The following is a 27,535-nucleotide window of genomic DNA, read 5'->3' as shown; positions in this document are numbered from 1 at the left end:
ATGGTCCTGTATTTGGCTCCATCCATCTTCCCATCAATTTTAACCATCTTCCCTGCCCCTGCTGAAGAAAAGCAGGCCCAAACCATGATGCTGCCACCACCATGTTTGACAGTGGGGATGGTGTGTTCAGGGTGATGAGCTGTGTTGCTTTTACGCCAAACATAACGTTTTGCATTGTTGCCAAAAAGTTCGATTTTGGTTTCATCTGACCAGAGCACCTTTTTCCACATGTTTGGTGTGTCTCCCAGGTGGCTAGTGCCAAACTTTAAACGACACTTTTTATGGATATCTTTAAGAAATGGCTTTCTTCTTGCCACTCTTCCATAAAGGCCAGATTTGTGCAGTATACGACTGATTGTTGTCCTATGGACAGAGTCTCCCACCTCAGCTGTAGATCTCTGCAGTTCATCCAGAGTGATCATGGGCCTCTTGGCTGCATCTCTGATCAGTCTTCTCCTTGTATGAGCTGAAAGTTTAGAGGGAAGGCCGGGTCTTCGTAGATTTGCAGTGGTCTGATACTCCTTCCATTTCAATATTATCGCTTGCACAGTGCTCCTTGAGATGTTTAAAGCTTGGGAAATCTTTTTGTATCCAAATCCGGCTTTAAACTTCTCCACAACAGTATCTCGGACCTGCCTGGTGTGTTCCTTGTTCTTCATGATGCTCTCTGCGCTTTAAACGGACCTCTGAGACTATCACAGAGCAGGTGCATTTATACGGAGACTTGATTACACACAGGTGGATTCTATTTATCATCATTAGTCATTTAGGTCAACATTGGATCATTCAGAGATCCTCACTGAACTTCTGGAGAGAGTTTGCTGCACTGAAAGTAAAGGGGCTGAATAATTTTGCACGCCCAATTTTTCAGTTTTTTATTTGTTAAAAAAGTTTGAAATATCCAATAAATTTCGTTCCACTTCATGATTATGTCCCACTTGTTGTTGATTCTTCACAAAAAAATACAGTTTTATATCTTTATGTTTGAAGCCTGACATGTGGCAAAAGGTCAAAGTTCAAGGGGGCCGAATACTTTCGCAAGGCACTGTATATACTTTTTTCTACTGTATTATTGACTGTATGTTTGTTTATTCCATGTTTAACTCAGTGTTGTTGTATGTGTCGAACTGCTTTTCTTTATCTTGGTCAGGTCGCAGTTGTAAATGAGAACGTGTTCTCAACTAGCCTACCTGGTTAAATAAAGGTGAAATAAATAAATAAAATTGATCTTCCCACTCTGGTCTCTCTTGGTCTTGACTTGTAGTGAGTTTGCTAAGAGGGAGAAAAGTCTGTGGTATACAGATATTAGTGACAAAGATGGAGGTATTGGTTCCGTTTTTCTGTGCTCCGTTTTATTTACTTAACAAATAAGGAACACTCAAAATGTGCACTTATAAATCATAACAATTGAATTAAAATACAGCTGTGGACAGAAGTCAAAGATCAAACAACACACATACAACCGATGTCTCTCCTGAGTTCTGGAAAATAGGAAAAGTCCCATGTTATTTTATTAAGCCCAAAGTCCAGCCCTAGTGATGTCACTGCATACGTCATTACCTTCTACTCATGAGACCAAGCACATGCATACACAGCTATACAAACTTGCAAGAGATACAATAGTTCCAGTATTTTCTATGGGCTCAGCAGTAAATGTCCACTCCCCAAGTTGATTTATAGAGGTATGTCTGACTAGTCTCTTATCTTTCACTCCCCTGCAGGGTTCTGTGTCTAATCTCTTTTAGCCTAGATGTGCCTTCTCACAGACACCCTGCAATAATTCACACATCTCTCAGACCGTTTCTTTATAAGAGGCAGAGACTAGAAAAGACTGTGGAACAATATTAAAACCTTATAATGAACATATATATTGTTCATTTGTAGTCTAGGACCCTATAAATGTAGTGGGGGAGGGGTCTTATAACCCTTCCCCTTCTATTAATACAACATAAGCATAATCAATTATTATAATACATCAAACATTTGGTGCAGCCCCTATCATGACCCCAAGTTGACCCCATCAGAGGTCTGAAGGCAGGCTAGATTCAAAGACAGAAACAGAGACGGACTCATCATCCGACTTAGACAAATCACCTCACTGTGTTGAGTAGAGCTTCATGGTGTAATGATCGTTGACCTCCACTACTGAGGGCTCATCAACCCCTACCACAGGCATTCAGAGAAGATGGAGATGTCTGTCTGTCTATTTCTGTTTCTCTCTCTCTCTGGGTGTATAGGCTGTGAATAAGCCCCACGATGGGGCTAATCTTCCAAGAGTCCATGGAACATTAAAAATAAAGTAATTTGTGTCCCTCTACAGGTGATGTTGGTGGGAGACTCAGGTGTAGGGAAGACTTGCCTGCTGGTTCGCTTCAAGGACGGAGCTTTCTTGGCCGGTAGCTTCATCTCTACTGTTGGCATTGACTTCAGGGTGAGCACACACACACACACACACACACACACACACACACACACACACACAAAATGGACAGACGGATGAAAGAAAATGTCAAAGATGGTAATTATTTTCTCCAGGCCTTGAAGGTGATTTAAATAGGATCCGTTGATGGTGTAAATAATGGGATCCTGCAGTCTAACTTAGGAGGGTTTGAGCGCAACTAGAGATAAAAATGTGAAAATAGTGCATTCAGAAAGTATTCAGACCTCTTCACTTTTTCCACATTTTGTTGCATTACGGCCTTATTCTAAAATGTATCAAATTGTTTTTTCCCCCCTCATCAATCTACACACAATACCCCATAATGACAAAGCAAAATACCCCCGAAATGGCACATTTACCTAAGTATTCAGACCCTTTAGTCAGTACTTTGTTGAAGCACCTTTGGCAGTGATTACAGTCTCGAGTCTTCTTGGGTATGACGTTAGCTTGGCACACCTTTATTTGGGGAGTTTCTCCCATTCTTCTCTGCATATGCTCTCAAGCTCTGTCAGTTTGGATGATCAGTTTGGCCAGGCAGCCAGCTCTAGGAAGAGACTTGGTGGTTCCAAATGTCTTTAATTTAAGAATGATGGAGGGCAGTGTGTTCTTGGGGACCTTCAATGCTGCAGAAATGTTTTGGTACCCTTCCCAGATCTATGCCTCGACACAATTCTGTCTTGGAGCTCTACAGACAATTCCTTGGTTTTTGCTCTGACATGCACTGTCAATTGTGGGACCTTATATAGACAGGTGTGTGCCTTTCCAAATAATTTACAATCAAGTTGTAGAAGCATCTCAAGGATGATCAATGCAAACAGGATGCACCTGAGCTCAATTTCGAGTCTCATAGCAAAGGGTCTGAATACTTATGTAAATAATGTATTTCTGTTTATTTATTTGACTAAATTTGGCAAAATGTCCAAAAACCTGTTTTCACTTTGTCGTTATGGGGTATTGTGTGTAGATTGATGAGAGGAAAAAAAATATTTCATCTATTTTAGAATAAGGCTGTGGATAAAGTGAAGGAGTCTGAATACTTTCTGAATGCACTGTATACAAATAATGTTCAGTACTTGCAGTCGACAATAGAACAAAAATTATGAAGTGTTAAAATAAAGAACAATCGCAGTAGTAGAAACCAAACGGCAACATATAAAAATGCCAATAGAGCCTATAACAGGCCAAGCCTATAATAGGCCAAGCCTATAACAATGCTAGAAAACTCAGTCAACTGAGAATTTGTTTAGAGAACTTAGCAACACATGTTACCTTCACAGCAGTCCTCAAGAGAATGGAAAAGAACAGGCTTATATACCCACAATACCCTGACGCACACAGTTAGGCTACAGAGAAACCATACCAATGTGCTCTTAACGTGGATACATGAATATGTAATCGTTTTAGACACAGTCAAATAGACTGAATTAGACGCAATAAACATACATCTCAAATGCTACAGTGGCTGATTTAGCAACCAAATTAATATTTGCAGGAATATAATATGAATTCACTAACCAATGTCATGACAACTTATATAACTACTGCTGTACACACTTTTTCTATTCATATACTGTCCATACTGACTCTGACATGGCTCGTTCTGATATTTCTTAGTTTTCTTTTAAATGTTTTGGATTTGTGTGTATTTTCTGTATTGTTAGGCGCTAGAAACATAAGCATTTTGTTGAATCTGCGATAACGTCTGCTAAGTATGTGTAGCGAGCAGTGAACTTGAGTGATATACAGAGGTAGGGATATGGGTGCCCGACACAAACTAAGCTGTTTGTGTCGGGTATTATTAAAAGGAGGGAAATTAGTCAAATAAAGCACATTCTTTTATAAACTGAAACGAAGGAGTCCCTTGAGTCCGTGTTGCCGCTAATAGCAGAAACTAATGGTGCACTCGGAAGTTTAATGAAACGGCCGTAATGGAATTTGTAGAAATGGAAATGTTTGAACTTGGCGCTCGTGGAAAATGGAGAATGATAGTTCGTCGTTAGAGCTTGCATCGTCACAGATGGTCAAAGTTAATGTGGCCATTAAAAGTTATGTTGTTATTGATTGGTAAATTATTTTTACTGCACACTGCAATCCCAAATACTGGGTATGAGGACCTGAGGGTAGCTTTGGGTGATGGCTGCAAAGCCGAAACGTCTGTGTACCCTATCCCTGATGCAGTGGAAATAATAACAATGATTTTCAGTGATTTTCAAACACAGATTCAAACACAAAGACCAGTGAGGTTTTCCAATGCCTCGCGATGATGGGCACCTATTGGTACATGGGTAAAAATAAAAATATAGCAGACATTGAATATGCCTTTGAGCATCGTGTAGTTATTAATTACACTTTGGATGGTGTATCGATACACCCAGTAACTACAAATATACAGGTGTCCTTCATAACTCAGTTGCTGGAGAGAAAGGAAATCTCGCATGGATTTCACCATGACTTTAAAACATTTGAAGAGTTGAATGGCTGTGATAGGAGAAAACTGAAGATGTATCAACAGCATTGTAGTTACTCCTTAATACTGACTTAAATGACAGAGTGAAAAGAAGGAAGCCTGTACAGAATACAAATATCTCAAAACATGCATCCTGTTTGCAAGAAGACACTAAACTAAAACTGCAAAAAATGTGGCAAAGAAATTAACTTTATGTCCTGAATACAAATCAAATCAAATGTTATTCGTCACATACACGTAGTTAGCAGATGCTAATGCAAGTGTAGCGAAATGCTGGTGCTTCTAGATCTGACAGTGCAGTAATATCTAACAAGTAATCCAACAATTCCCCAACAACTACCTAATACGCACAAATCGAAAGGGGTGAATGAGAATATGTACATGTAAGTACATGGATGAGGGATGGCCGAGCGGCATAGGCAAGGTGCAATAGATGGTATAAAATACAGTATATACATGTGATATGAGTAATGTAACATATGTAAACATTATTAAAGTGGCATTATTTAGAGTGCATTGTATAAAGTGACTTGTAATCCATTTATTCAAGTGGTCAGTGATTGGGTCTCAATGTAGGCAGCAGCCTCTCTGAGTTAGTGATTGCTGTTTAGCAGTCTGATAGCCTGTTTTTCTCTCGGTCCCAGCTTTGATGCACCTGTACTGACCTCGCCTTCTGGAGGGTAGCGGTGTGAACTGGCAGTGGCTCGGGTGGTTGATGTCCTTGATGATCTTTTTGGCCTTCCTGTGACGTCGGGTGCTGTAGGTGTCATGGAGGGCAGGTAGTTTGCCCCTGGTGATGCATTGTGCAGACCGCACCACCCTCTGGAGAGCCTTGCAGTTGAGGACGGTGCAGTTCCCGTACCAGGCGGTGATACAGCCCGACAGGATGCTCTTGATTGTGCATCTGTAAGTTTGTCAGGGTTTTGGGTGACAAGCCAAATTTCTTCAGCCTCCTGAGGTTGAAGAGGCGCTGTTGCACTTTCTTCAACACACTGACTGTGTGAGTGGACCATTTCAGTTTGTCTGTGATGTGTACGCCGAGGAACTTAAATCTTTCCACCTTCTCCACTACTGTCCCTTCGATGTGGATAGGGGGGTGCGCCCTCTGCTGCTTCCTGAAGTCTACGATCATCTCCTTTGTTTTGTTGACGTTGAGTGAGAGGTTGTTTTCCTGACACCACACTCCGAGTGCCCTCACCTCCTCCCTATAGGCTGTCTTGTCATTGTTGGTGATCAAGCCTACTACTGTTGTGTCGTCTGCAAACTTGATGATTGAGTTGGAGGCGTGCATGGCCATGCAGTCGTGGGTGAACAGGGAGTCCTGGAGGGGGCTGAGCATACACCCTTGTGGGGCCCCAGTGTTGAGGGTCAGCGAAGTGGAGATGTTTTTTCCTAACTTCACCACCTGGGGGCGGCCTGTTGCACAGGGCGAGGTTGAGACCCAGGGCCTCCAGCTTGATGATGAGCTTGGAGGGTACTATGGTGTTGAATGCTGAGCAGTAGGAATTCTAGATCGGGTGAGCAGAAGGACTTGAGCTCCTGTATGTGGTTTTAATTACACCATGATTCGTTAATCATAAAGCATACACCCCCGCGCTTTGTTTGGGATAAGTCCAACGCAACACATTACTGAGTACCATGCTTCATATTTTCAAGCATGGTGGTGGTTGCGTCATGTTATGGGCACATGTATGCTTGTCATCGGCAAGGACTAGGGTGTTGTTTCAGGATAAAAATAAACGGAATAGCGCTAAGCACAGGCAAAATCCTAGAGGAAAACCTCTGCTTTCCAACAGACACTGGGAGACAAATTCACCATTCAGCAGGACAATAACCTGAAACACAAGGCCAAATATACACTGTGGTTGCTTACCAAGACGACATTGAATGTTCCTGAGTGGCCTAGTTATAGTTTTGACTTAAATCTGCTTGAAAATCTATGGCAAGACTTGAAAATGGCTGTCTAGCAATGATCAACAACCAACTTAATAAGGTGCAAATAGAGACTTACCCAGAAAGACTAACAGCTGTAATCGCTGCCAACGGTGATTCTAACATGTATTGACTCAGGGGTGTGAATACTTATGTAAATTAGATATTTCTGTATTTAATTTTCAATACATTTGCAAACATTTCTAAAAACATGTTTTCAATTTGTCATTATTGGGTATTGTGTGTAGATGGTTGAGGGGGAAAAAAATATTTAGTCCATTTTGAATTCAGGCTGTAACACAACAAGATGTGGTATAAATCAAAGGGTATGAATACTTTCTGAAGGCACTATACAGTATACCATATACTAGTGTATTTTTAAATAACCACAATATGAAATACATTTCTACAATTTGAAGCTATATGGCATAAAGTATTTCAGGCACTGGAGATATGGAAAGGATGAGGATGAGAGAAGATGCTATTGTGAGAACATGTTGGCCTGAGAACATGTTGTGGGAACATGTTGGCCTGAGCAAGTGTGATGTCATTAATGTTAGTTGAAATTTATGTTGTGAAATGTTAAGTTGTCTATTTGTTTTTTTCTACGTATGTTTTTGCATTGTCTGAAAATAAAATTGGACAAAAAACATAACAAAAAAATACACACGGTAGGATTTCCAATACCGTCAATACTGTTAACTGTTTTAGCATGTTTTTTCATACATTTGAATATTGTTCTTTTTAAATAAATACCAGCAGTCAACTTGTTTACTAGGTTCATAGATAAAGCAGATCACATTCTTCATTGTGTTTGTTGCATTATTTTTTCAATTAAAACTGTTCCCCAGAGGATAATTTAGCTCAGCTGTGCGGAGTTGCCCTCTCAGCTACGCCTTCTGAGCAGATGGCTTCTCTCTCCCAGCCCCCAAACCTCTAGTCCTGTAACTCGCAGCAGCAGCAGTACACCAGTTAATCATTAAAGGAGCTGTGCAGCCAGCGTGGATGCCGGCGGAGCCACAACACCTCCTCCGTGTGTGTTGTGTAGCGTGACAAGACTGACCAGTGACCACACAGGGACAGGGGTAATTGCAGTGTGGCAGTCTGAGGTGTTGTGTGCACAATTAGACAGAGCCGTTAACCCGTTCCTCTGGGTGGAGAGATGGAGATGGAGACGGGAATAGGATTGAAAACAAATTGCTCACTTTAAAGTTTGTGTTTTACTCTGAAGTATAGGCTTCTGCTGAGTCATTGTAGTCTAGGTAGGACCAATCAATAGGAAATAAAACTCCAAGTGATACTGGAGAATCTATTATTTGAACAACTCTCCGAGTGGAGGTGGGAATGGAATTGTTTGATGATAAATGTAGGCTTTTTATTGTGGCCATTACAGTTCCTCAAATAACAGCAAAGACTTCAACATATAGGCTGTTTACAGTATCTACTGAGAACGACAGTGGTTATTGGTAGTTCAAGGTTGTTGTTTATGTTGTGTTTAGCCTTTTTGAACAAAGCCCTATTATTCTGTGCAATAAATGGGTTTAATACATCTTGTTAAAGTGCAGCACATGCATGCAATGAAAACGTCTTCCGAGAAAATATATAGCTGTAATAAACGGGCTGGTCGATGCCGTGTTTGCATGTACGTACACACACACACACACACACACACACACACACACACACACACACACACACACACACACACACACACACACACACACACACACACACTATGTTAAGGGCGAAGGGTGTTATCTGCCTCCATGAACATACTGTATCTCTGGATGTGTTTTATCACAACCAGCACCACAGTAAAATGAGAGACTCATCATTTCCTCATTCTCAGATTGTCATTAATCTGCTGTCTGTGCTTCATATGAGAGGAGTTATGGTGATTCGAGCACCCTGCAGGTTTATGGTGTCCTTCATGCTCTGCCTGGCTCTGGGGGATTCCATTTCCTTTTTGACCAAGACGCTTAGAGGCATTTGTTTTGAAGTAATGTGTCTTGTTTTGTGATTGTGCAGGTGTGCAAGTGCACCCAGACAAATATAAATGTACAAAACAAACATTAACCAGAAACACACACAGGCAAACAAAACATGGTATTCTACACACACACACACACACACACACACACACACACACACACACACACACACACACACACACACACACACACACACACACACACACACACACACACACACACACAGGATACAAAGAACACATACTGAGCATAGACCTACAGTCTTTTTAAAAGGGTCCATCATGTCCTTGTCAGTAGCCTACAGAGCTTGACCCTAGAGAACACAGTCTTTTATGCTGCATGGCTACACAATTAGTTTGTGTTCTATGGTCTATATAAAGGCACACACACACTCATATACACCGGCACACCCTTACCCTAACCCTAACCCCAAAACCTTATCCCTAAACCTAACCTTAGCTCCTAACTCTAAAACTAACCCTAACCCTAGAAATAGCATTTGACGCTGTGGGGTCTAACAAAATGTCCCAAGCTGGTCAAATTCTGGTCCCCACAAGTATAGTTAATCACATCCGCACTTCCGTAACTCCTTCCTTAGCCCAAGAGGCTCTGTCACACACTATTGATCTGCTGCCGCGGTGCTCCAGGAGCCAAACCAATGGAGCAGACAACCAATCGGCTACTTTATGGACTCAGTCACTGGAACGGACAGTACCAGTTAAAAGTTTGGACACACCTACACATTCCAGGGTTTTTCTTTATTTTTACTATTTTATATATTGTAGAAATAATAGTGAAGACATCACAACTATGAAATAACACATATGGAATCATGTAGTAACCATAAAAGTGTGAAACAAATCAAAAAAATATTTTATATTTGAGATTCTTCAAAGTAGCCATCCTTTGCCTTGATGACAGCTTTGCACACTCTTGGCATTCTCTCAACCAGCTTCATGAGGCAGAGTAGTCACCTGGAATGCATTTCAATTAACAGGTGTGCCTTGTTAAAAGATTCTTTGTGGAATTTCTTTCCTTCTTAATGCATTTGAGCCAATCAGTTGTGTGTAGGGGTGGTATAAAGAATATAGCCCTATTTGGTAAAAGACAAAGTCCATACTATGGCAAGAACAGCTCAAATAAGAAAAGAGAAACAACAGTTCATCATTACTTTAACACATAAAGGTCAGTCAATGCGGAACATTTCAAGAACTTGAACGTTTCTTCAAGTGCAATCGCAAAAACCATCAAGCACTATGATGAAACTGGCTCTCATGAGGACCGCCACAGGAAAGGAAGACGCAGAGTTACCTCTGCCGCAGAGGACAAGTTCATTAGAGTTAACTGCATCTCAGATTGTAGCCCAAATAAATGCTTCACAGAGTTCAAGTAACAGACACATCGTCGTTGTGAGACGCAGAGTAGGTGAACGGATGATCTCCGCATGTGTGGTTCCCACCGTGAAGCATGGAGGAGGAGGTGTGATGGTTTGGGGGTGCTTTGCTGGTGACACTGTCAGTGATTTATTTAGAACTCAAGGTACACTTATCCAGCATTGCTACCACAGCATTCTGCAGCGATACACCATCCGATCTGGTTAGCGCTTAGTGGGATTAATTTGTTTTTCAACAGGACAATGACCCAACACAGCTCCAGGCTGTGTAAGGGCTATTTGACCAAGAAGGAGAGTGATGGAGTGCTGCATCAGATGACCTGGCCTCCACAATCACCCGACCTCAACCCAATTGAGATGGTTTGGGATGAGTTGGAGTGAAGGAAAAGCAGCCAACAAGTGCTCAGTATATGTGGGAACTCCTTCAAGACTGTTGGAAAAGCATTCCAGGTGAAGCTGGTTGAGGGAATGCCAAGAGTTTGCAAAGCTGTCATCAAGGCAAAGGGTGGCTACTTTGAAGAATCTAAAATCTAAAATATATTTCGATTTAAAACTTTTTTGATTACTACATGATTCCACATGTGTTATTTCATAGTTTTGATGTCTTCACTATTGTCCTACGATGTAGAAAATAGTAAAAATAAAGAAAAACCCTTGAATGAGAAGGTGTGTCCAAACCTTTGACTGAGCTGTATCTTTCCTCTGCAACATGTTCTCTCCCGTGTGTGTGTGTGTGTGTGTGTGTGTGTGTGTGTGTGTGTGTGTGTGTGTGTGTGTGTGTGTGTGTGTGTCGGTATGTATCGGTATGTATCGGTATGACCATATTTCACTGCATTCTATTCATATAACATATACTGCATACATGGAGAATGTCGTATCTGTTTAGATTACAGTATGATCTAATGTGGTCTCTGTGCTCTATGTGAAGGCTGTACTGGAGACAGCTCAGGGCCCTCGGAGCTGCTGCTTTCAAGGGAAGATTACTTTATACTCTGTGGCTGACAGCGTGGCATTATCATCATTACCATCTTCATCAGCATTACCGTCATCGTTGTTGTCATTGTTGTCGTTGTCATCAACATCATCATCCATCTTGATTTCCCTCCTCTACTTCTTCACCATCACGTTGTTGTCCTTGTCGCCCTGGTTTGTGCTCATGCTGCTCGGACAGGCCGAGCTGCAGGGCTTATAGTCAGCCTTGTCATTAATAGATCTCTGCTATGGCAGTTACTGTCTGTCTGTCTGGGAGGAGGTCTGAGTTGTCTCGATGTGTAGACGGACTGTTCCTTCTGCAGACACATTGTTCTGTAGCCTGGTCCCGGATCTGTGTGTGTTGTCTTGCCAACTTATTTGTATTTTTGTCTGGAAACAGGCTGTTCTGTGGAGACTTTAGGAAAGGAGAGAGAGAGAGCTGTAAGCAATACAAATGCAGACATATACACTATATGGCCAAAAGTATGTGGACACCTTCTTGACAAACATCTCATTCCAAAATCATGGTCATTATTGTCGACTTGATCCCCCCTTTGCTGATATACCAGCCTTCAATATTCTGGGTAGGCTTTCCTCTATGGAAGTTGCAGGGACTTGCTTCCATTCAGCCACAAGAGCATTAGTGATGTCAGGCACTGATGTTGGGCGATTAGGCCTGGCTCGCAGTCGGCGTTCCAGTTCATCCCAAAGGTGTTCGATGGGGTTGAGGTCAGGACTCTCTGCAGGCCATTCAAACTCTTTCACACCGATCTCAATAAACCATTTCTGTATGGTCCTCGCTTTGTGCACTGGGTCATTGTCATGCTGAAATAGGAAAGGGCCTTCCCAAATTGTTGCCACAAAGTTGGAAGCACAGAATCATCTAGAATGTTATTTTATGCTGTAGCGTTAAGATATCCCTTCACTGGAACTAAGGGGCCTAGCTCGAACCATGAAAACAGCCCCAGACCATTATTCCTCCTCCACCAAACTTATCAGTTGTCTCTATGCATTCGGGCAGGTAGCGTTCTCCTGGCATCCACCAAACCCAGATTTGTCCGTCTGTCAGATGGTGAAGCGTGATTCATCACCCCAGAGAACGTGTTTACACTGTTCCAGAGTCCAATGGCGGCAAGCTTTACACCACTCCAGCCGACGTTTAGCCTTCCCTGTAGCTCAGTTGGTAGAGCATGGTGTTTGCAACACCAGGGTTGTGGGTTTGATTCCCACGGGGGGCCAGCACAGGAAAAAAAAAATAATAATGTATGAAATGTATGCATTCACTACTGTAAGTCGCTCTGGATAAGAGCGTCTGCTAAATGACTAAAATGTAAATGTAAAAATGGGATCTTAGGCTTGTGTGCAGCTGCTCGGCCATGGAAACCCATTTCATGAAGCTCCCGGCGAACAGTTATTGTGCTGACGTTGCTTCCAGAGGCAGTTTGTAACTTGCTGGTGAGTGTTGCAAACCAAGGACAGACGATTTTTACACGCTACGTGTTTCAGCACTCGGCTGTCCTGTTCTGTGATCTTGTGTGGCCTACCACTTCGCGATTGAGCCGTTGTTGCTGCTAGACAATTCCACTTCACAATAACAGCCCTTGCAGTTCACCGGGGCAGCTATAGCAGGGCAGAAATTTGACAAACTGACTTATTGCTTGCTGGAAAGGTGGCATCCTATGACGGTGCCATGCTGAAAGTCACTGACCTCTTCAGTAAGGCCATTCTACTGCCAATGTTTGTCTATGGAGATTGCATGGCTGTGTGCTCGATTTTATACACCTGTCAGCAACGGGTGTGGCAGAAATAGTGTAATCTACTAATTTGAAGGGGTGTCCACATACTTCGATTAGACTTGATTTATGCAGTCTCAAACAAATGCTACTCACTTTCTACGCACTGAGGGATTGTAAATGTTCATTTCACATGAAGGGGAGCTTTGGAGATGTGAGGAAAACACACTCCCTTATCACGACAGGGAAAACACTAGAACATGCTGAAAATTGAGGCCAAGCTTTCGCTGTGGTTGCGTAAGCATTCATTACTATTCGACTTTCCATCTTTCCATATTAGTTATTCTTCTGATCTGTTCTGCTCCTATTTTTGGTGTATGCAAATGTATTCCTTTATATAATTCACTTATTGTTACATGTAATGGACAGGCAATGAGGTTCTATTGGACTAAAGGTCTGGCCTGAGAGGGGTGACTCTGGGGGTTGTGATTGCACACACGCACACACACACTCAGAGCGATGGCCCTCCCCCACCATGTTTAGCCCTCCTTTAGAACCCCACTATCGTCCTGGTTATGTGATTCCTCGAGCTCTCCTGGAGCTGCAGAGACTGTTATGGCCGCATTACCTTGACAACGGTCTCTCTGTTAAGTATGCATGTGAGGCGTACTACAACTGGTTGTAGTACTGTTGGCTGGCCAGCCGGCTCTTCTGTGTGTTGAAGTATTGATTGGGATTGTTATCTGCGGCTACACAAGAAACCTGCGGTAGATTTCCTTGTGTTTTTCTTCTATGTTTGTAGCTTATGTCTTAAAATAGAGCAGCTTGTACTCAATTAAAACAAGTGAGCGCTAAAGATCATTAAGTTCATTTCCAATCCAAATCTCTTCAAATACCCGGTAAATACCAGACTAAAAAAAGGCTATCAATCTCTTTTAGGCAGGATGAGCCATCTCAAGGGTAAGAGTTTAGGGGAGCCATCTGGATGAGAAGCCTGGCGTTAAGCTCAGATCTGTGGGGTTGAGGTGGGTTGCCCCTCCATGGACTCCAGGAAGGCTACAGACTGGGACTCTGTGGGGTGGTTAGCATTCAGGGTGGCACAGCAGTAAGACATTGCCACCTGGCAAATGCTCTGTTCAATGGAATGCCTTCAAACAGCACGTCAGGTCACAAGCCACATCCTGCCATCAGGCAGGTGACGTGTCTCTGGGAGTACACTGTCTCTGGGGCACGATGGTTGAACCGGAGGAGGAAGGACATGCTTAAGAAGTTACTTTACCCATGTTGTTGCCAAAGCTTGTGTTAGAAGTTTATCATTTTATTTTTGTTGTGAAAGCATGTTTCTGCCTCTCTGAGATGTGATGCATTTGGAATCTAATACTTAGGTCATTTTTTTACAGAGCTTAGCTATGCCAGGAATTGTCCGTCATGCTGTGAATTAAGACTATTTTACATATTTGTCGCCACCGCCTTTGTTTTGCAATACTTTAATTCAGTTCCACTTCCAGGTACTATACTTGTCATAATTGGTGTCAGCAAGGCCAGTCAGTGAGTCACAGGGATCAGCCCAGAGTCTGGCTTTAGGAGACATTACAGTTAAGAGTGTGTCAAATCCTCTCTTTGAAGAGGGGTACCCAGCGTGACAACGTGACTCAAACACATCCTGGCAGAGTCTGGCATAGATACCAGGGAGACATGGCATTTCTATACCCCTATTGTGCTGCCTTAGTCACACAGTGTGTGTGTGTGTGTGTATGTGTCCCTGTTGTTGTGTGTGTGCCACCTCCTGCCCCCTGTGCCCATGTGTCATTAATTCAACGGTCCTTGCCACATGAGGAGGACGCTGTTGTGTTTGGGCGCCCGTGGGTTGCCATCTGTGCTGACAACAACAACACCCGCTGAGCCTGTCTGTTTGTGTCACCCCCAGTTACACAGATACACACACACACACACACACACACACACACAACACTCCCCTCTGATCTGACAGGACACTTTGTTTTATGAATCATCACCCCCCCATCTCCCATCTCCCGTCTCTGTTTGTAGAGTCAGGTGAGTGCGCTGTCCTGGGTGGATGGTATGCTGAGCCTGCACACTGTATGCCTATGAGACATCCTTAGGCCGTTATTACTTCTGAGGAAGGCTGAGGGGCAGGAACCTGAGAGAGAGGAGGACTGGCTGCCTCAGACAGGTGTGAGAACTGCATGGACTGCAAGTAGACAGTGAGATTGATTTCAACTGCTGAGGACAGTGCTAGAGGGAATCTGCAGGGGAAGCTTTCATCGGACCTTATGTATGTGACAACCCTCCCACTATACCTCCAGCTCTCTCTGCCCCATTCAATTACCCCACACTGTACCCCTTAGCTAAGGTCCTTCCAATACCCCACACTGTACCCCTTAGCTAAGGTCCTTCCAGTACCCCACACTGTACCCCTTAGCTAAGGTCCTTCCAGTACCCCACACTGTACCCCTTAGCTAAGGTCCTTGCATTTTCTGGCTTCTCATCAGACTCGTTTGTGCTTTGCACTGTTACTATAGAACACCGTTCCCCCACCCACCCACACACAGCGCCCAAACTCAATAAGACTGAATAGACGTCAACCTCCAGACTCCATTCAGATTCAATCAGAAGAGGAAATTGAATCAGACCAGAGCACAGAGTACATACATGGAGGCGTGTTGGGGGTCTTTGGTGGGTTCAAGGCCAGATGGGAGAGATGATACGAGGTTAGACTCAGGCTAGAACACAGGCGGCCTCGATGGTGTTTGGATACTGGACCATTTTGTTCTAGGTCCGAGTGTTCTGGTCTGAAATGAATGTTCATCTGAATGTGGCTAGGTCGATAATGACGAGGACAGACGCTGAGAGAAAATGGAAATATAAAAAGGGTTCATCCAGTCCAGGTTGCCGTGGTTTGTGATGATTAGTTGATATCATTATTATGTGATCGTGGATGATTAATCGTTCCTGGGAGGAGCGCAGAGAGAGAGGGTCACTGCATCATTTCCTCTGTGAGAGGAGCAGGCACTATGCACAGGCTCGTTAATTGATCGCCTAACCAATCTAACCTGCCAGCTTTGCCCCGATTTAAATAGATTATTGTCACTGATCTACTACTGTAATCTGAATTGATTTGATAAATTATTTCCTATATTTGATTTACTGTGGATATGGATTGATATGTAATAAACATGATCGGATGTGCGGCAAGACACATTCTCTTGGGGGAAGGAAGTTAACCATAAATGTTTAAGTACCATATTTAATTAAATAGTTTTCCCTTCTTAGTCTACAGTTATCGGTCGTTACTAAGTACTGATGTTCTACCTTTGACCTGTTTAACTGCCAGTATCAAATGTCTGCCAGCGTTGACTCTTACAGTTAAAGTTTGACGCCAGACTGAGCCGAGGGCACACTGATAATGTCTCTGTGAAACTGTGTGATTCTGTAGCAGCTGATGCTGTGACTTCCTACAAGCCTCTTGGGCAGGTGTTTACAGAACATTCAGTGCTGTGTGATTAATATATAAGGGCCTTCTGACAGAAGGCCTGTTAGATATTTTCTCTGCTTCTGTTCTGGTGGGGTCTCCCTGTTGCAACTTGTAATTAACCGGATCGATGGATTTTATCAACGACTGCTCTCCTTTTGGTTCACCTGGAAATTCCCATTACAACTACAGCACACGTAAGGTTCATACACACACACACACACACACACACACACACACACACACACACACACACACACACACACACACACACACACACACACACACACACACACACAGCCATTCTGTCTCAGACTATAGTAATACTATGGTAAATGTCACATCAATCTCTGTTAGTGGTAATTGACACCAAAATCCAGCAAGCTGAATAACCTATATGGCCTGAAGAGACTTCAGAACAGATGAGTCTCTCTGTGTTTCCTCATCTGGAACTATAAGCAGCTTGGATGGAGCGGTCTCTAGGTGTTACTGTAACTGCAGTGATGGCTGTTTCATTAACTTTAGATTGCTGTGCACTGAATAATTTGCCTCTCCTCTACTTGCTGAGATGGAGTTAGATGAATCTGGATGATAGACTAGGAAGTCATTCAAATGGTTAATCTGGAAACAAACCACCATTTTATTATCTTTCAATATTCCGATGCCTTTTTCTCTCTCCCTTCAATATTTGTATTCTCCCCCATCATGCTCACCTTTTATTTTAAGTGGACTTCATGTATACAGGTGGTCTCAATTACATAAAATTATATTTGGCAAGAGAGACCGATTCTTTCAATCTCTTGCATTTTCATGATGGTACAAAGGGACAGTGACCTTTTGGGTGATAAACCCCCAAAGGTCATATAATCAGAGACCCAGTGACCTCTAACATCACCATGGTGACCCCAGCACACACCCACTGACCTCTGACCGCCGACAGAGATGGTCGCCTCGCTTCGAGTCCTTAGGAAACTATACAGTATTTCGTTTTTTTTATGTGTTATTTCTTACATTGTTAGCCCAGAAAATCTTAAGTGTTATTACATACAGCCGGGAAGAACTATTGGATATAAGAGTGATGTCAACTTACCAGGAATACGACTTTCCCGAAGTGGATCCTCTGTTCGGACCACCACCCAGGACATTGGATCTAATCCCAGAGGCCGACCCAAAACATCATCACCGCAGAAGAGGTTGACGGAGCTGCTTCCTGGTCAGGCTTCGAAGGCGTACACACCGCCCACCGCTTCCAAGTATACTACTTGCCAATATCCAGTCTCCAGACAACGTGGACGAAATTTGGGCAAGGGTTGCCTTACAGAGAGACATCAGAGATTGTAACATTCTCTCTTCATGGAAACATAGCTCTCTCGGGATATGTTGTCAGAGTCGGTACAGCCACCAGGTTTCTTCATGCGTCGCACCGACAGAAATAAACATCTCTCTGGGAAGAAGAAGGCCGGGGGTGTATGCTTCATGATTAACGACTCATGGTGTAACATAACAACATACAGGAACTCAAGTCCTTCTGTTCACCTAACCTAGAATTCCTTAAAATCAAATGCCGACCATATTATCTCCCAAGGGAATTTTTGTCAGTTATCGTCACAGCTGTGTATATACCCCCTCAAGCAGATACCACGACGGCCCTCAAGGAACTTCACTGGACTCTATGTTAACTGGAAACCATTTTTCCTGAGGCTGCATTTATTGTAGCTGGGGATTTTAACAATGCAAATTTGAGAACAAGGCTACCTAAATTCTATCAGCAAATTGATTGCAGCACTCGCGTGGGCAATACACTGGCCCACTGCTACTCTAACTTCCGCGATGCATACAAGACCCTCCCTTCGGCAAATCCGACCACGACTCCATCTTGCTCCTACCGTCCTATAGGCAGAAACTCAAACCGGATGTACCCGTGACTGGAACCATTCAATGCTGGCATGACCAATCGGAATCCACGCTTCAAGATTGTTTTGATCAGGAGGTCTGGGGAATGTTCCGGGCAGCCTCAGAGAATAACATCGATCTATACACTGACTCGGTAAATGAGTTTAGAAGGAAGTGCAATGGAGATGCTGTACCCACTGTGACTATTAAAACCTACCCTAACCAAAAAACATCGATGGATGGCGGCATTTGCGCAAAACTGAAAGTGCGAACCACCGCATTTAACCATGGAAAGAGGACTGGGAATATGGCTGAATATAAGCAGTGTAGTTATTCCCTCTGCAAGGCAATCAAACAAGCGAAATGTCGGTATAGGGACAAAGTGGAGTCGCAATTCAACTGCTCAGACACGAGACGTATGTGGCAGTGTCTACAGGCAATTACGGACTACAAAATTAAAACCAGCCATGACACGGACACCAACATATTGCTTCCAGACAAACTAAACACCTTCTTTGCCTGCTATGAGGATAATACAGTGCCACCGACGCGGCCCGTTAACAAGGACTGAGGCCCCCCTCTCCTTCTCCGTGGCCGACGTGAGTAAGACATTTAAACATGTTAACCCTTGCAAGGCTGCTGGCCCAGACGGCATCCCTAGCCGCATCCTCAGAGCATGCGCAGACCAGCTGGCTGGTGTGTTTACGGACATATTCAATCGCTCCTATCCCAGTCTGCTGTCCCCACATGCTTCAAGATGGCCACCATTGTTCCTGTACGCAAGAAAGCTAACTGAACTAAATGACTATCGCCCCGTAGCACTCACTTCTGTCATCATGAAGTGCTATGAGAGACTAGTCAAGGATCATACAGTGAGGGGAAAAAAGTATTTTATCCCCTGCTGATTTTGTACGTTTGCCCACTAACAAAGAAATGATCAGTCTATAATTTTAATGGTAGGTTTATTTGAACAGTGAGAGACAGAATAACAACAACAAAAAATCCAGAAAAATGCATATCAAAAATGTTTTAAATTGATTTGCATTTTAATGAGGGAAATAAGTATTTGACCACCTCTCAATCAGAAAGATTTATGGCTCCCAGGTGTCTTTTATACAGGTAACGAGCTGAGCTTAGGAGCACACTCTTATAGGGAGTGCTCCTAACCACAGCTTGTTACCTGTAAAAAAGACACCTGTCCACAGAAGCAATCAATCAATCAGATTCCAAACTCTCCACCATGACCAAGACCAAAGAGCTCTCCAAGGATGTCAGGGACAAGATTGTAGACCTACACAAGGCTGGAATGGGCTACAAGACCATCGCCAAGCAGCTTGGTGAGAAGGTGACAACAGTTGGTGCAATTATTCGCAAATGGAAGAAACACAAAAGAACTGTCAATCTCCCTCGGCCTGGGGCTCCATGCAAAATCTCACCTCGTGGAGTTGCAATGATCATGAGAACGGTGAGGAATCAGCCCAGAACTACACGGGATGATCTTGTCAATGATCTCAAGGCAGCTGGGACCATAGTCACCAAGAAAACAATTGGTAACACACGCCGCCGTGAGGGACTGAAATCCTGCAGCGCCCGCAAGGTCCCCCTGCTCAAGAAAGCACATATACATGCCCGTCTGAAGTTTGCCAATGAACATCTGAATGATTCAGAGGACAACTGGGTGAAAGTGTTGTGGTCAGATGAGACCAAAATGGAGCTCTTTGGCATCAACTCAACTCGCCGTGTTTGGAGGAGGAGGAATGCTGCCTATGACCCCAAGAACACCATCCGCACCGTCAAACATGGAGGTGGAAACATTATGCTTTGGGGTTGTTTTTCTGCTAAGGGGACAGGACAACTTCACCGCATCAAAGGGACGATGGACGGGGCCATGTACCGTCAAATCTTGGGTGAGAACCTCCTTCCCTCAGCCAGGGCATTGAAAATGCGCCGTGGATGGGTATTCCAGCATGACAATGACCCAAAACACACGGCCAAGGCAACAAAGGAGTGGCTCAAGAAGAAGCACATTAAGGTCCTGGAGTGGCCTAGCCAGTCTCCAGATATAAAATCCCATAGAAAACCTGTGGAGGGAGCTGAAGGTTCGAGTTGCCAAACGTCAGCCTTGAAACCTTAATGACTTGGAGAAGATCTACAAAGAGGAGTGGGACAAAATCCCTCCTGAGATGTGTGCAAACCTGGTGGCCAACTACAAGAAATGTCTGACCTCTGTGATTGCCAACAAGGGTTTTGCCACCAAGTACCAAGTTATGTTTGTAGAGGGGTCAAATACTTATTTCCCTCATTAAAATGCAAATCAATTTATAACATTTTTGACATGCGTTTTTCTGGATTTTTTTGTTGTTATTCTGTCTCTCACTGTTCAAATAAACCTACCATTAAAATTATAGACTGATCATTTCTTTGTCAGTGGGCAAACATACAAAATCAGCAGGGGATCAAATACTTTTTCACCTCACTGTATCACCTCCACCTTACCTGCCACCCTAGACCCACTTCAGTTCGCATACTGCCCCAACAGGTCCACAGACGATGCAATCGCCATACACTGCACACTGCCCTATCAGATCTGGACAAGAGGAATACCTATGTAAGAATGTTGTTAATTGACTACAGCTCACCATAGTACCCTCCAAGCTCATCATTAAGCTGGGGGCCCTGGGTCTCAACCATGCCCTATGCAATTGGGTCCTGGACTTTCTGACTGGCCGCCTCCAGGTGGTGAAGGTAGGAAACAACATCTCCACTTCGCTGACCCTCAACACTGGGGCCCTACAAGGGTGCATGCTCAGCCCCCTCCTGTATTCCCTGGAGGTGAGGGCACTCAGAGTGTGGTGTCAGGAAAACAACCTCTCACTCCACGTCAACAAAACAAAGGAGATGATCATGGACTTAAGGAAACAACAGAGGGAGCACCCCCCTATCCACATCGAAGGGACAGTAGTGGAGAAGGTGGAAAGATTGGCGTACACATCACAGACAAACTGAAATGGTCCACCCTCACAGACAGTGTGGTGAAGAAGGTGCAACAGCACCTCTTCAACCTCAGGAGGCTGAAGAAATTTGGCTTGTCAGCCAAAACCCTGACAAACTTTTACAGATGCACAATTGAGAGCATCCTGTCGGGCTGTACCACCGCCTGGTACGGCAACTGCACCGCCCTCAACTGCAAGGCTCTCCAGAGGGTGGTGCAGTCTGCACAGCGCATCACCGGGGACAAACTACCTGCCCTCCAGGACACCTACTACACCCGATGTCACAGGAAGGCCAAAAAGATCATCAAGGACAACAACCACCCAAGCCACTGCCTGTTTACCCCACTACCATCAAGCTGGGACCGAGAGACTGAAAAACAGCTTCTATCTCAAGTCCATCAGACTGCTAAACAGCAGTCATAACTCAGAAAGGCTGCTGCCTACATAGACTCACCTAAGTAAACACTGCCACTTTAATAATGTTTACATATCTTACAGTATACACATATGAGATGAGTAATGTATCTTATACCATCTATTGCATCTTGCCTATGCCGCTCGGCTGTTGCTCATCCATATATTTACATGTACATACTGTATTCTCATTCCATCCCTTTAGATTTGTGTGTATCAGGTAGTTGTTGGGGAATTGTTAGATTACTTGTTAGATGTGTGTATTAGGTAGTTGTTGGGGAATTGTTAGATTACTTGTTAGATATTCCTACACTGTCGGAAGTAGACACATAAGCATTTCGCTACACTTGCATTAACATCTGCTAACCATGTGTATGTGACCAATAACATTAGATTTAGTTTGACTTCCTGGTTTTATTATCCTGTGAGGTTTGGCATTAGGCCCCTTTCTGAATAGTGCATGAAGCAGGTGAAGAGGAAGATTGAGGGAAAGGGCAAGCTGTTCTGGGGGAGGTGAAGCCTGTGCATTATATATCGGTGGGTGGGCCTGGAGACTGGGGGAGCTATTGATCGGTGTTGGAATACAGTAATGGTATAGTCATGTTTAAAAGGTTTTGTACTGGACAAGGGTTGTTATGGGGTGCCTATTTTCTTGTGATTGTGGATAGTAATGTTGTGATGGCATGGATACAGGTAGAGCATGTTACATTTTTTATAATGGCCGCACACGACTCCTCCAACCTCATTAAGTTTGCAGACAACACGATGTTGGTAGGCCTGATCACCGACGACAGTGAGACAGCATACAGGGAAGAGGTCAAAGACCTGGCAGTGTGGTGCCAGGACAACAACCTTTACCTAACATGTCAGGTATGACCCAGATGCAGGCAGTGTCAAAGAAACAAAAGTTTATTTCTAACACAGGGGCAGGCAAATGACAGGTCAAAGGCAGGCAGGGGTCAGTCATCCAGAGAATGCCTTCCAGAACCGGGACATGTTCTACCTGCATCCATCCAGAGCGGCAAGCTGTCTCAAGGTCAGGGCAGGCAGGGGTCGATAATCCAGTGAGGTGGGGCAAGGTATAGAACGTCTGGCAGGCTCAGGGTCAGGGCAGGCAGGAGGGTCAAAACCGGGAAGGACTAGGAAACAGGAGGAAGAAACAGACAGGAGCATAAGAACAAATGCTGGTAGGTTTCTCGAACAAAAAGAACTGGCCACAGACAAACAGAGAATAAAGGTATAAATACAATGGGGAAGATGGGCGACACCTGGAGGGGGTGGAGACGAGCACAAAGACAGGTGAAACAGATCAGGGTGTGACATTACCTCAATGTCAGAAAGCCAAAGGAGCTGATTATGGACTATAGGAAAAGACGCGCGGAGCAAGCCCCCATCCACATTGACAGGGCTGTAGTGGAGCAGGTCTATAGCTTCAAGTTCCTCGGTGGCCCCTTCACTAAGGAATTATCATGGTCCACACACCAACATAGTTGTGAAGACGGCACGACAAAACCTCTTCCTCCTCAGGAAGCTGAAAAGATTTTGCATGATCGCTCAGATTCTCAAAAAGTTCTATTGCTGCACCATTGAGAGCATCTTTATTGGCTGAATCACCGCTTGATAAGGCAACTGCTTGGCATCTGACTCTAAGGTGCTACAGAGGGTAGTGCGTACGGCCCAGTACATCACTGGGGCTGAGCTCCCTCCCATCCAGGATCTAAATATCAGGCGGTGTCAGAGGAAGGCCCTAAAAATGGTCAAAGACTCCAGCCACCTAAGTCATAGACTTTCTGCTACTGCACAGCCAGCAGTACGGATGCACCAAGACTGGAATCAACAGCACCCTAAACATCTTCTACCGCCAAGTCATAAGATTGCTGAACAGTTCATCAAATGGCTACCTGGACTACTGCATTGACCACCTTTTTTTGCACTGGCTCTATGCACATTTACTACACTTTACCCACACGCTCACACATACTACACTGACACTCGCACACACACACACTACCTATGCTCACACACACAAAACGCACACATGCATATTGATACCACACACACACTTACACAGACAAACTTTCTTACTCTTTCACACTCTTCACATACTGTTGCTACTCTGTTTATTTTATATCCTGATTGCCTTGTCTCTTTTACCCCTAGCTTCATGTACAGTTGAAGTCGGAAGTTTACATGCACTTAGGTTGGAGTCATTAAAACTCGTTTTTCAACCACTCCACAAATTTCTTGTTAACAAACTAGAGTTTTGGCAAGTCGGTTAGGACATCTACTTTGTGCATGACACAAGTCATTTTTCTAACAATTGTTTACAGACAGATTATTTCACTTATAATTCACTGTATCACAATTCTAGTGGGTCAGAAGTGTACATACACTAAATTGACTGTGCCTTTAAACAGCTTGGAAAATTCCAGAAAATGTCAATGCTTTAGAAGCTTCTGATAGGCTAATTGACATAATTTGAGTCAATTGGAGGTGTACCTGTGGATGTATTTCAAGGCCTACCTTCAAACTCAGTGCCTCTTTGCTTGACATCATGGGAAAATCAAAAGAAATCAGCCAAGACCTCAGAAAAAAATTGTAGACCTCCACTAGTCTGGTTCATCCTTGGGAGCAATTTCCAAACCCCTGAAGCTACCACGTTCATCTGTACAAACAATAGCACGCAAGTATAAACACCATGGGACCACACAGCCGTCATACCGCTCAGGAAGGAGATGCGTTCTGTCTCCTAGAGATGAACATACTTTGGTGCGAAAAGTGCAAATCAATCCCAGAACAACAGCAAAGGACCTTGTGAAGATGCTGAAGGAAACAGGTACAAAAGTATCTATAGCCACAGTAAAACGAGTCCTATATCGACATAACTTGAAAGGCTGCTCAGCAAGGAAGAAGCCACTGCTCCAAAACCACCATTAAAAAAAAGCCAGACTGCGGTTTGCAACTGCACATGGGGACAAAGATCATACTTTTTGGAGACATGTCCTCTGGTCTGATGAATTAAAAATAGAACTGTTTGGCCATAATGACCATCGTTATGTTTGGAGGAAAAAGGGGGAGGCTTGCAAGCAAAGAACACCATCCCAACTGTGAAGCACGGGGGTGGCAGCATCATGTTGTGGGGGTGCTTTGCTGCAGGAGGGACTGGTGCACTTCACAAAATAGATGGCATCATGAAGAGGAAATGTATCTGGGTATATGGAAGCAACATCTCATCTGGCAGGAAGTTAAAGCTTGGTCGCAAATGGGTCTTCCAAATGGACAATGACCCCAAGCATACTTCCAAAATTGTGGCAAAATGACTTAAGGACAACAAAGTCAAGGTACTGGAGTGGCCATCACAAAGCCCTGACCTCAATCCTATAGGAAATGTGTGGACAGAACTGAAAAAGTGTGTGCGAGCAAGGAGACCTACAAACCTGACTCAGTTACACCAGCTCTGTCAGCAGGAATGGGCCAAAATTCACCCAACTTATTGTGGGAAGCTTGTGGAAAACTACCTGAAATGTTTGACCCAAGTTAAACAATTTAAAGGCAATGCTTCCAAATACTAATTGAGTGTATGTAAACTTCTGACCCACTGGGAATGTGATGAAAGAAATAAAAGTAAATCATTCTCTCTACTATTATTTTTCTGACATGTCACATTCTTAATAAAATAAAGTGGTGAACCTAACTGACTTAAGACAGCAATTTTTTACTAGGATTAAATGTCAGGAATTGTGAAACTGAGTTTAACCTCTTTTAAATGTATTTGGCTAAGGTGTATGCAAATTTCCGACTTCAACTGTACGTACTGAATTACCTCAACTACCTTGTACCCCTGCACATTAACTTGGTTCTGGTACTCCATGTATATAGCCTCGTTGTTGTTATTTTATTGTTTCTTTCCTTTTTTATTTAGCAAATATGTTTGGGGTTGGGGATGGGCTCGTAAGTACACATTTGACGGTAAAGCCTACAGCTGTTGTATTTTGGCACATGTCACCAATATATTTGATTTGAAAACAATCACAATTGTTACCCAGAAAAATTTGATATTGAGATTAAAATGGCTGCATTGGATCAGACAGCGGTAGGATTGTCAAACATTTGCCAGCCGATAGTACTTAGCACCTCTGAACAGATTGTCGGAAGTCAATCTCTTTTGTGTTCACACAGCAAAGACGTTGGAAGTTGTCAGCCACTCAGCCTTGTTAAAATACTCCAAACCAGAAGGTGGCAGTAGCGTTGCTTGGCAATACATAGCCATGCGTATTTCTTATGGTCTAGATTCCAAGCTATCTGCGCTAATGTTGCGATTTGGTAGAAAGCCCTTTTTGATACTAGCTAGATGACCACAGCTAGATAACTACTTAGCAAGATGATGAAGAGACAATTTAATTCACTCTTCATAATCCATACTGCCAGCCCGTAGCCAAATGTTTAGCTAGCTAGCATATTCACTAGCTAGCACAACAATTAGCTAGCTAACTAAGGACACTGCACGAACTCGGCAGCTAACATAGACAGCTGTTTCATGGAAACTAACTAATCCATTGTGATTTAATTATAATGTAATTACTAGCTACAGTTGTTAGCTAGCTTTGAGGAGGTGTTGTGTGCATTACGTCTCTGCACTTAGCTAGCTACCATCCCATAGCTTCATTGCATATGAAGTGTGCCTGGCTCATCCATGGATGTACAGAGAACATTTTTGCACTCTCTGATTGGCTCAAGGTCAAGTTGTTGGTGACTGACGAGCATTGCGAATCTACAAGTTGAATCGGTAGGTTCGTCGCTATCCGGTCCCGGCACACAGCAGGTACTGCTTTTGTTCTAGCAAGAGAAGGAACGGCCTACCACTGTGATAAGTACCTCTCAGCAGTCTATCGGCAGTGAGATTCTCGGTGTGTTTCATGCTTTAGAGGAAGGAGTGTGCATGTGCCTGTGTTTTGTTTGTTTGTTTGTGTGTGAGTGTGTGTGTGTGTGTGTGTGTGTGTGTGCGCGTGTGTGAGTGTGCATGTGCTTGCACGTGTGTGTGTTATCTCAAAGACAGGTCCATTTCCTCCAGGCTTGTTGGCACAGCACTAAGCTAACATGGCAGCTACCCTCATGTATGTCTGGGTTACACAAGCTGAGGAGAATTAGTAAGAAAACCAAACACCTGCAGAAAGTACTAGGGCCAGGAATTTCTTCTCGCCTCATAAAAAGGTTTTATTGTCACATACACCAGATGGGTACAGTAAAATGTGTTGTTTTACAGGGTCCGCCATAGTAGTATGGCGCCCCTGGATCAAATTAGGGTTAAGTCGACATCAACAGATTTTTCACCTTGTGTTTTCTGTTACTGGCCCAACGCTCTAACTGCTAGGCTACCTGCTGCCCTGATTAAACTCCTTGCACAATTTTTATGACCTGGGACAGGTATAGATTTAAGTCTTTCCTCTCTCTGTTTCTTGTTCTCTCCCAGCTCAGAAACATTACGTGGTAATATAATCAGCCCTGTTTGGCTAGTGGTAATTAAAGTGTTCGTTATTTAATTATGTCTGGCTAATGCCTGCTTGAATGCAATCTAGGTGATTTATGTAAATGGCTGCACCCTATTATAGAGTTTTACAGTGTTGTAGATATAATTAGTGTCAGAACATTAGTTTTAGGTTCACCTCACAGCATGGGGTTTGCTTCCATGGAAACCCTAGAATTGGAAAAGCACCTAAGACCACGGCGGTTTAACTACACCCTCGTGTGTACACTCAATATGGACAGCCGTCCATACGCCACAGACCCATTGACTTGAATAGGTAATGATCAATT

At 43.6% G+C, this 27,535-nt stretch overlaps 1 protein-coding gene across 1 annotated transcript in view; it reads left to right on the top strand.

The window, feature by feature from the left end:
* The window catches only part of rab26 (RAB26, member RAS oncogene family), a 134,364-nt gene that overhangs the window by 29,454 nt on the left and 77,375 nt on the right, over positions 1–27,535 (top strand). Inside the window, exon 2 of the mRNA XM_014158416.2 lies at positions 2,321–2,431. Coding sequence (XP_014013891.1) covers positions 2,321–2,431 — 111 coding nt within the window. The remainder of the gene's footprint in view (positions 1–2,320; positions 2,432–27,535) is intronic.

The sequence above is a fragment of the Salmo salar genome, chromosome ssa19 (assembly GCF_905237065.1).
Source record: "Salmo salar chromosome ssa19, Ssal_v3.1, whole genome shotgun sequence".
Classification (NCBI taxonomy): Eukaryota; Metazoa; Chordata; class Actinopteri; order Salmoniformes; family Salmonidae; genus Salmo; species Salmo salar.
This window is presented reverse-complemented; position numbering and strand designations above follow the sequence as displayed.